This window comes from Xenopus laevis, chromosome 3L, assembly GCF_017654675.1.
Source record: "Xenopus laevis strain J_2021 chromosome 3L, Xenopus_laevis_v10.1, whole genome shotgun sequence".
In the NCBI taxonomy this organism is placed as follows: Eukaryota; Metazoa; Chordata; class Amphibia; order Anura; family Pipidae; genus Xenopus; species Xenopus laevis.
In genome coordinates, this window is record NC_054375.1 from 71,514,235 (window position 1) to 71,525,321 (window position 11,087).

The 11,087-nt window shown below is 38.5% G+C and overlaps 1 protein-coding gene across 1 annotated transcript; it reads left to right on the forward strand.

Moving 5' to 3' along the window:
- The first annotated feature begins 1,380 nt into the window (after positions 1-1,380).
- On the forward strand, positions 1,381-9,003 carry yaf2.L (YY1 associated factor 2 L homeolog). The gene is made up of 4 exons (XM_018252533.2): positions 1,381-2,050; positions 2,201-2,326; positions 5,069-5,221; positions 7,336-9,003. The coding sequence occupies exons 1-4, from the start codon at positions 2,025-2,027 to the stop codon at positions 7,571-7,573; spliced, it is 543 nt and encodes a 180-aa protein (XP_018108022.1). The 5' UTR covers positions 1,381-2,024; the 3' UTR covers positions 7,574-9,003.
- The last annotated feature ends 2,084 nt before the right edge of the window (positions 9,004-11,087 follow it).

The following is an 11,087-nucleotide window of genomic DNA, read 5'->3' on the forward strand; positions in this document are numbered from 1 at the left end:
TGTCTGTGTTTAATATATCAGATGCAGCATACCATTAGGAGAGGCTTTCTGTACCATGCAGAGCAATTACACGCAGTATCTGGTGATCCTGTGTTTGAGGACTGGCATAATAACATTTGTGTTACTGATGTTCTGCAGCATCATGTCAGTTACACAGTCTGTCTTGTTTTCTATTATTAATGTTATGTTGGACCAGAACCGCTACTTGTAATGGATCATCAGAATTTGTGAGCTGGGTTGTTTCACACTGACATTAGCTGTAGTGAGATGCAGCATTGCACTTTTTCATGTCTATAGAAATTTGTCCCATCTTACAGGGAAAATGTCCTCCTTAATGTAGAAAAGTTATTGGAAAATTCCAGACACATCATTGATTTAATACCCTTATTGTATTACTTTATTTTATTAAGATTTGTCAGTGTACAAATTGGGCTATTGGCTAATTTTGATAGTCCTTGGCTGGTTTTGAAATGTATACCTGGCAATCCTGATCTAAGCTAAATGCTGAGGATCAATTGCAAACTCCCTGAACAGTTATGTCCCATGTGGTCCCCCTTTAAGTAGCTGACTAACAGAGTAAAGGTGGCCATAAACATGCAGGTTTACATGCAATATCGGATGAACGAATGGACGTCCCCATTTCCTGATCTGCCACTAACCTTCAGTTTAAATAAAGTAGTAAAAAAGAAATACAGACGATGTTCTGCCCTGACAGCAATCGTATGAAAGTTTATGTCCCACTGAAAATCGTCAGATCGGCAATACATGCAGAGATATTATTAGGTTCTAACCTGTCCGATCAACTGAACAGCCGATCGCCATGGCACGAAAAATGTCGGGACACTCCACACATAGGGTTGCCAGCTTTTTAAAAAAAATAAAATACTGGCCAGTGGTGGGGGCGCATACTAAAGGGGTGGACCGTGATGCAAAAAGGGGCACAACCGGCGGGCAGTGATGCAAAAGGGGCGGAGTTAAGGGTAGTGCCACATAAGGGGCGGGGCCACATCGCCAGACGCCAAAGAAAATCTAAGTTTTCACCGGAGGGCAAGGGCTTTTGTAAAGGGTATTACGAATTACCGGCCCCTGCAGGTGTTTTACCGGCTAGGCCTGTCCGAAAATCAGACGAATCAAGGATTCATACGATTATATTTGTACGTCTATGGCCAGCTTTAGAGAGCTGAAAAACAAGATGTGTTTTGTTCTGTTAGACATCTGCCCACTCCAGCCTTTATAGATTACATTTTTGGCTAACTATATTAGAAACATTGTTTTTATTTTGCACAGCCTATTTATTTATCCAGTTTTTATTTTTACACTGAACTATTCCTTTAAAAAAAACTATTGTTTCCTACAAAAAGAGTGCAGGCTCTATACACTAATCTCTGGTATGGGAAGCTATTTAGGGGGACAGATGCCCTTTAAGAACTGCTCTGCTTCACTTCTATTTAAATGTGAATATTTAGGGTATTTCAGCTGCATTTAATAAAAGAAATTGGGGAAAGTATGCTGAAAACATGGGGATATTCTTTCCGCTTGTTGTCTAGCCAGATGCCCAGCAGTCTTTGCCTTTCATTGCCTGTGTCCCGATAATATCCTTTAATGGGGGTACAGACAGCAGGAGGGCCACAGACTTTCGTTTCCCCACAGCTATTGCCTTGTGTATTAGGCAACCAGTGGCCTTGCTCTCCTCTGCCTCCATCACACGCTGCGTGCATCTACCCTTGCCCTGTGCGTGTGCAGTTCCTTGTATCCTCCCTTACGCTTCGGCTTCTCCATGTGAGCTCTCTTTCACAGCACTGCCGACCATAAGGCCGTCTATGTGCACATACATCAAGCAAACTCGCTTTAGTTTTCCAAGCTGCTCTGGCATTGCTTTGCCGGCTCGTTATTGGCCGCTTCAGGTCACGTGTTGCGGCGGACAGCTGGCTGCGGTTGATCGCGGTCGGTGTAGGCGCCCACTCCCGCCTCATAGCCCGGGCTCTCTCCCCGCTCGGCCTGCGCTTAGCTTCCTCTGAAGCAGCATGGGAGACAAGAAAAGCCCGACCAGGTAAAAGCGGGGGTAAAGGTGAGAAGACGGATGAAGCCGGAGAGAGGCTATGGGGATTGCTTAGTCTGTCTCCCCCGAGGCCGGCGCTAGGGAAATAGGCCGCCTTGTCGCGTGTATGCCCTTGTCGCTAACAGTTTCCTCTTCCCCCAGGCCGAAGAGGCAGCCGAAGCCATCGTCAGACGAAGGATATTGGGACTGTAGCGTGTGTACTTTTAAGAACAGCGCCGAGGCCTTCAAGTGCCTGATGTGTGATGTGCGCAAGGGAACCTCTACCCGGTGAGAGAGCGAGACACACAATAACAGCACGTAGCAGCCAGCGGCGTCCCAGCAGCGCACCGACAACATTGGATCACACAATCCCCACAGAGCCACAACAATGCCGCACTTTCACAAGCCTCACACCGTGCCACACTAACTTCCTACACTCCAGCAATGTTACTACTGCTCGCTCACATTAACAACACATCAAGCAAACATCTGCCTGTAACCTATACACACTACTCACGTCTCAACACATTGCAAGCAAAACAGCCAGAACATACACCATTCACAAAAGCAGCCATCAGTAGTAAAGGAGAACTCAAGTAAAAATCGCTAGGGGTGAATGGCTAAACTGCTACCCTTCCTCTTCTTTGAAAAATGCACTGTAGCTTTACAAAACATTTTGTTTTTTAGATGGGGTCCCCATTTGGATTTTGTAGAGAGTCAAATCTATTTGACATTTGAATTCTCCTGTGAATGGTAAAATGCAGCACCACTTTAAGGAGCGGTTAAGTGTGAAAATAAAAACTGGATTAATAGCCTGTCCAAAATAAAAAATGTTTCTAATATAGCTAGTTAGCCAAAATGTTATATTTAAAAGCTGGGGTGACTGGATGTTTAACTACGGCCTAGCCGGTAAAACACCTGCCGGGGCCGGTATTACAAATTTACCCGCAATGTAGCTGCCGGCAATTTGTAATACCATTTACAAAATCCCTTGCCTGCCGATGAAAACGTACATTTTCTTTGGCTTCAGGTGGTGGCCCCGCCCTTGTGTGACACTATCTCCTTTTGCTCTGCCCCTTTCTGTCACTTCCCGCCCCTTTATTTTCCGCCCCCACCACTGGCCGGTAATTTTTTTTTTTTTAAAAGGTGGCAACCCTATGTGTAACAGAACAGAACACTACTTCCTGCTTTTCAGCTCTCTAACTCTGAGTTTGTCAGCGACTTGAAGGGGGGCAACATGGGATATAACAGTTCAGTGAGTTTGCAATTTATCCTCAGCATTCAGCTCAGATTCAAAAGCAACAGTTGTGACCCATGTGGCCCTCCCCCAAATCACCCATTGGTTACTGCATGGCAACCAATCAGTACAAACCAAGAGAGCTGAAAAGCAGGAAGTAGTGTTTTGTTTTGTTACACATCCAGTCACATTTTGCCTAACTATATTAGAAACATTTTTTATTTTGGACATCTATTTATCTAGTTTTTATATTTATACCGAACAATTCCTTCATAACATGCAGTTGTCCCCATATGCAGCACAATTTAAACCAAAAATATCTCTCCTGTGGCTAGGGTTGCTTCCTGATTTTATTTGGTAAAATGATAATAGGGACAGGACAGCCACATTTATTTATTTTTTTTTCTTATAGCCCAATTTCCTGATTGAATGGCTGCCCCAGTGGCTTCATGATAATGTATCTATGTAAACTGTCGTACTGCTTCTAAATCAAACACACAAGGCAACTTACATTACATTTGAAGGGGGCATTCAGTTAAAAAATAAAGGTTGACATTCATGTTGCTTGTAAAAAAAAAAAGATCTTTCAGTTTACATCGATTAAAAAATGTGAAACCATTTTTGTTAAAATCAGAATGTTTGACCAAGCACTCCCTTTTCTCTGATATTTACCAGAGGTGTCAGCTGCAGAACGTGAAAATCAGTGGTGCTTAGCGTTTCAGACCATAGGAAAGCATTGTGCACGTGAAAAAGACATTCATGCTTCTTTCTGCAATCTAAAACTCATAGCGGGACTCTCATGGTCTAAAACTCAGCGCACCATTGATTCTAAAGTCCTTCAGCTATTGGCTACCTATACATCAGAAAAGAGGGAGATAATTGCAAAATGATTCTTTTTTTTTTGAGGAACATGGGCACCAATTTTTTTGACAATGTCCCCTTAAAATACATGCATATCTCTTTCGTTTGTTAGTGCTACTGGTCCTTTAATGGTCTTGGCTTTGCATTTTCTTTTATTAACAGACTTAATAATTCACTTTTCATTTAAGTTTGTATCTGTTGATTGGTCATCTATTTGATGCCAACAACTTTCCAAGCCCTACTCCTTGGAACTCAAACGCAAATCAATTTTGACGCCCACGTTCATTTTGGCTCCCAGGTTAATTCTGATGCGTGATGGTTTCGACTTTTCAAACGAGCATCCAAAATTCTTTGCCATTGGCAAATTTTCGTGGCAGATTCGCAAATTTATTCGCCAGCAGTGAAACACAGAAATTTGCCATGAATTTGAGCCTGGCAAATTTATTCGTCCATCACTAGTTGTGAATGTTTTGTTCGCAAGAATCCATTATTCTAGGAGGTTATCTGTGCACTGGTAATCATCTACCTTGCAAGTATAAAAAATGAAGTGACTTCAGTTCTCTAAAACATCAGTTGTGTGAGCTTCAGAGCTATTTCCTTTAATGCATATTGTCCCTCTCCTGTAATTCCTGCTTTTTGGACTGGGGTACACACAATGTGTACTTCCCAAGGCAATATTTTTACATTAATAAATGTCTTCAAAATTAGTTTATGTGGCAATCTGATACCGCAGAAATAACTAAGATGGAGGGAGGCAGTGTTGTATAACAAACACTACAAACTCAACTGCTACTGTTTTTTTGCTAAACTATATACTAGTTTAGTAAACTCCCCTTCCCCCCCCCATTCTTTCCATTCCCCTTTTCTATATTTTAAGCATTTCGATAAAATTGCAGTTGCAAATTTTTATTTATTTTTTTTTTTTTTTTCAGAAAACCTCGACCTGTTTCCCAGTTGGTTGCACAACAAGTAACCCAGCAGTTTGTGCCTCCCATGCAAACAAAGAAAGAGAAAAAAGATAAAATTGAGAAGGAAAAGAGTGAAAAGGAAACAATGATCAAAAAGAATAGCCATAAGAAGACAAGGTATTTTTATAAAGTTTACCTTTAAATTCATTTGTATTATTTTGTACACGGCAATATTCGCTGATTATTTGCAATTGGTCTTCATTTTAAAAAAAAAAAATACTTACATGAAGCTTGGACTTTAAACTCCTAACTGGTTGCTAGTGTTTACATTTGCAAACATGAATTAAAAAAAAAAATTGAACCCTTTTTTTATGGCCAAAACTGTCAAATTCCACTAGGGAGTTTTCCAAATTCGATTCCAGTTTTTTAAAAAAAAAAATGAATTTGATTTTAAAGATTTATCATACTCTGGCCCTTTAAGAACTCAAATTCGCCACCTTAAACCTGACGAATTGCTGTATAACGCAGTGGGAGAGGTCCAGTGATCAATTTGGCGATGTTTGCAGCCTTCCTGACATTCAAGTTATTTTCTGCGAAAAAACGCGAATTGAGTTTTTAAATCTCGAATGAAATTCGATTCAAGTTTTCGGGACGATTCTATTTACCCGAGTTTTGAAATTGGGTTTTTTTTATAATAAATTTTGATTGGTTGAATTTTGAGTTCATGGGAGTTTATGGGAGTTTAAAAATTAATTCAAATTAATTTGAAATTTGACCCTTGATAAATGTGCCTCCCCGTATAATTTTGAAAGTCTGTTGCAGCACTTAAACAATTGATACACATAACTGCAGCTTCCCTGTATTTGTCGGCTAGACAAATATGAAGTCAATGGATTCAGTCTTTCGTATTTTAATTGCAGTGATCAATTGCTGTGTAGTATTCTTAGGAAGTCATTACTGCAATGCCAGTTGCTCATCATTTTGACATGAAACCATGTTTGAATCACAACATGATTGCTATAATAAAAGTATCTGTCTAGTGCAATAACCAGAACTACAATTTCATTTAGCTAGTAGTGATAACTATATTAGACCTTTAAGCCTGATACAGTTGTAATGTTAACTTCACTGTTTCAGTGACAAAGTTAAAACAAAGATGGTTCAACAATTGCCATATGTAGGCATATCTTTATCTATGTTGAGCAACAAGTTGAGCATACACATGTTTTATATGTTACTAATTTTATGCATGTATATTTTTAGTTATATAATGCTACTTTTATACACAGCTATATTCATTTTCTATGTTGCAGAAGCAGCCTGTCATTTAGTGAATATTTGATAATTTGGGTATTTGCATTTGTGGTTTTAAATATTCACATTTTGCAAGGTGCTGATTTTAATGTGGATGGAAGCCTTATACATATGATTTATGGTTTTGCCTAGTATTAATCCCACCCTACTTCTCCTTATTACCTTTTCTTGTGTTGGTGTGAGAAACATTTGAGAAACATCAATAGAACCACATACTATCGATGCCTTAAACTATATATGTTTCGCAGATGGTATTTGTCAGGACTCTTTCCTCACTTGCTGCAAACAACTCCGTATTGCCCTAATAAAACATAAATGAGACTTTTTGTTTCTCAAGAAAATTACTGTGGAAAAATGAAAACCCCATAGGTGCATTGGAATACTCTCCTTTAGCTGTTAGTGTAATTTCTAAAGGCTTTACTGCTTATCTGAACTATGCTTAGCATTAAATTTGTGCAAGCAGTATATAGTGATATTACTTGCCACAATGGTTGAAGAGCTTCTAATACTGAATTGTTTTAGTACAGGTATGGGATCCATTATCGAAAACCCGTTATCCAGAAAGCTCAGAATTACGGAAAGGCCATCACTCGATTTTATCCAAATAATCCAAATTTAAAAAAATATTTTCTTTAAATAATAAAACAGTACCTTGTACTTGATCAAGACTAGAATATAATTAATCCTTATTGGAAGCAAAACCAGCCTATTGGGTTTATTTAATGTTTCCATGACTTTCTAGTAGCCTTAAGGTAAGAAGATCCAAATTACAGAAAGATCCATTATCCGGAAACCCCAGGTGTCAAGCATTCTGTATAACAGGTCCCATACCTGTATATCCCATTTTAACATCTAAATTTTGCCAACTCTTTTGAAAGTTTGCTGAAATAATACATTATCACTTTTTAGAGTTATTTAAAATATTTGAGATTTTTTGGGGTAACTGATTTCTGTTTATGTTTGTTCATCTTCTATAGGCCACGATTAAAAAATGTGGATAGAAGCAGTGCTCAGCATTTGGAGGTTACAGTTGGTGATCTGACAGTCATTATTACAGACTTTAAGGAGAAAACAAAGTCACCTCCCACATCCAGTGCTACATGTGTGGATCAGCACAGTCAAAGTGGCTCTGGCTCCGAAAACACAGAAAGAGGGATATCCAGGTCATCTTCACCTAGAGGAGAAGCTTCATCCATAAATGGAGAATCCCATTAAAGTTCTTTCCTCCACCCATTTTTCTGTTCACTCAACCATCTTCTGCCAGTAGTTAAAATGTTTTCATGAAAAGAATGACCTAATGCAAAACTGGTATTTTTTTAATAGTTAAGTATGCACTTATTTTCTTATTTGTGCATTTATAAGTGCACCATTAAATTTCACAAACAGTCGGGAGTCTGGTCCAAAGCCTGTAAACATATTAGACTGTCATGTCTTTAGTTTTCACATATCGTGTGAAAAGCAAATAGAAAATATAACTTTTTCTAATAATATTAGATTATGAAAAGCCTATTTAAAATAGTTTGTTTTTTCTAGTTAAGAAGGTTAATGAACAAGAAAAAAAAATCTGAGCCACAAATGTAAGCAAGTAGCAAATGTTGTTATACATAGTATCAAAAGTATAAAATATGGCCTTTAGTTGGATAGCCTTAAATTAGGAAATTTTAAGAAATACTGTGTCAAATAACACCCCATTTCATAATTGCTTTTTATATATATTACACAAGCTTAACTAGTGGTGTTTTTTTTGCTTTTTGTCCTAATAGAGGGTCAGATTAGTTTAAGGTATTTTAAGGCTACTATCAAACAGGGTGTATTTCAGCTGGCTGAAAACACCTGTTATTGCCTCTCAGCAATAACAAGTGAATGAGAGCAACAGGGTGTTTATCCAGCCCTGTCTGACATTAGCCTAAGGTTCATTGCATACAATGCAGTCTCCGCTCTTCAGTTGGCGGAGAAGTACCCAAATGCTGCCATGCCACTGTTATATGGAGCCCATCTGTGACTGTGGGTGAAAGGTGGATTTCAGCCCAAAAACTATATTCGTTATCATATTTGGGAAGTTGTACACCAGCACAAAACAAAAGCTATGCCTTGTGTGCTATGAGCCAAGGTTGGAGAATAGATGCACCCAAAATACCCCTTTCCACCAGTCATTACTGCTCAATAAGAAGCACTGTGTGTGAAGGACATGGAAATGACCAGCTGACCTCCAGTCAATACTTCTCGTTGAGCAGAGGTCAAGCTGTCACTATATCCCGTGTATCACAAACTGTGTTTCTCATTCAGTAGCAGTAATAGCTGTGGCAGGTAGACAATGTTTTGAGTGGTCTGACAACCAGGGGCCTTTAGGTTTAGTGGTTTGCTCCTTCTGCCTCAACCAGACATTTTATTTTTTTCAATTTTAAATTATCCATAGATCTCCCCAGATAAAGCGTAATTTCATCTTTTTGTGAGAATATGTGAGAATATATACCATAAAGCAGGACATCTGCTGTTTTCTGGCAAAAAGGAAGCAGAGAGAGAGTTGATTGCTAGAAAATACACTATCCAAAGAAGCACAAAAGTCACCATAACTGTAGAAATCTTTGCCTAACACTATACACTATACTACTGTATAGTATCATACAGTATTATACATTTTGGCATTTAATAATAATTTGGATGCCTGTGTGTGCACACACACCTTTATTAAGACAACAGAATTTATACATCTAAACATGCTTTATTTGAGGCTCAAGTTCTGTTTTTCATTATAGTGAGTTTGATATCAGCTATACTATTTTCTGCCACATTTTATCTGTTGTCTTAAACATGTAGTCTGTCTTCAGTGGAATTTCAGGTCTTTAGTACCAATTCATTACCTACCAGAAAAACTGCAGGTATTGTCTTATATAAGTATCATTCTTTCTAGACGTGGGGCATATTTTTTAAAGTCTAGACGTAAGGCCGGCCATATATGACCAGGTTTGGTTGGACAGTTTGAAAGATTTTTACCATACTAGGCACGTATGCTAGGTCTAAGGTTGAGTTGATTCTGACAGACCATTTTGCAGTGCTGGATAATAGATGATATGAGCAGTTTAAAATTTCATTGCTGGCTCACCATGTAGGCAAGTGCATGGTTCAGGGCAAGATAATGAAGTAAAGTTGAGCTTTCAGCGCTTTATCACTTCCTGATTATTTGCTGTTGGTGTGAAAGAATGGGACAATGTATGGTGGGAATTCATTCACATGTATGGTTACTTGATATTACTGGTCCTTTAAACCTTTGTTTGTGGGTAGCACATACGTTTACAGACAAAGTGGCAGCCTGCCAATGCCATAGTACATTTGTCTCTAGGTTACTGAATGGGAAAGAATGTTGCCTAGCAAAGCACTTTTCCCAAAGCGTCCTTAAAGGAGAAGGAAAGCTACTGAAGCAGTGTATTGCCTATAGATTAGCCACAATAGTGCAAGCCATAACACTATATTTATTCAGCAGAATGCTTTACCATAACCGAGTAATTGGCTCTAGAAGCTCTCTGTTTGTTCAGGATAGCAACTGCCATATTAGCTTGGTGTGACATCACTTCCTGCCTGATTCTCTTGCTGCTCACTCATAGCTCTGGGCTCAGATTACAGCAGGGAGGGGTGAGGCGCAAACTGAGCATGCTCAAGCCCTAGCCATGGAGGTTTAAGCTGAAAGGAGGAAGTGTGATACAGAAGCCCATGTGTACACAATAGAAGGAAAGAAATGCTTTTTTTTTCTTTTGACAGAGGACTCCGAGCAGCATTACTTTGAGGGTTTACTGGTGTATTTATATAGATCTTTCTGATAAAGCCTACTTAATTGTAGCCTTTCCTTCTCCTTTAACCTGTAGAAGATGCAAGAAAACGGCAAGGAAAGTAAAAGATGCGGACTATAAGAAATGCAGTGTAATAAAATTTACAGTATTTGTGCATTCATTACCTTTACTGCAGACCTCTTAAATGTGTAGATACAGTTTTAGTTTTATCCTTTGTACTCGTTTCAAAAAATTAATTGGAATTGAGAGAAAAACTTTTGTAGTCGTAAATGTTGCAAATTCATGTTCATGTGCCATGGAAATGTGGTGGATTATTTGTTATGCAGTGTTATTAGTAAACCCATTTTCACTTTTAGGCTAGTCAATACTAACACATTTTGAGATATTTCTTAAGGGCATGTTATAATAATTTTATATAAGGCAAGTCAAACTGCCTAAAGCTGTATTATTTTAAAGGTTGTGGTTCATGGTAACATATACAAGTTAAAATTTTGGTTTTTACAATTGCTGCAACAGGAATTTCAGTGGTTATCTTAATGCACCTGCTGGTACTTGGTGTGAATTAAATAGGATAAAAATATAAAATAAAGCCTTTGTATGAACTTATGCCAGTTTTTTGTATATATGTTTTTTTTTTTCACTTAGATTATGTTGCTTACTGTAAAAAGTTGGCAGCTCATTTGCAAAACACTATGTTTTTACACTGGATTTCGTTCTTTGAATGTCCATGTGTTCCTTAAAGGGGTCCTCCACCCAAAAACTTTTATTTTGCATCATAAAGAATATGTAATTCTAAGCACCTCTCCAGTATACAAGTATACATTTATTACATGTATTAGTTATACAGACCGCACTCTGTTTGAGGAAACAATGTTTTTTTTTTTTTAAATGCTCCCGCCAGCACTAGGCCAGCCTACTTCAGGTGGCCTTTAAAAGCGGTATTT

Coding starts and splice junctions, on each gene's coding strand:
- yaf2.L (XM_018252533.2), top strand. CDS start 2,025: ATGGGAGACAAGAAAAGCCCGACCAG. Junction 2,327..5,068: donor CGCAAGGGAACCTCTACCCG/GTGAGAGAGCGA, acceptor TTTTTTTTTCAG/AAAACCTCGACCTGTTTCCC. Junction 5,222..7,335: donor AATAGCCATAAGAAGACAAG/GTATTTTTATAA, acceptor CATCTTCTATAG/GCCACGATTAAAAAATGTGG.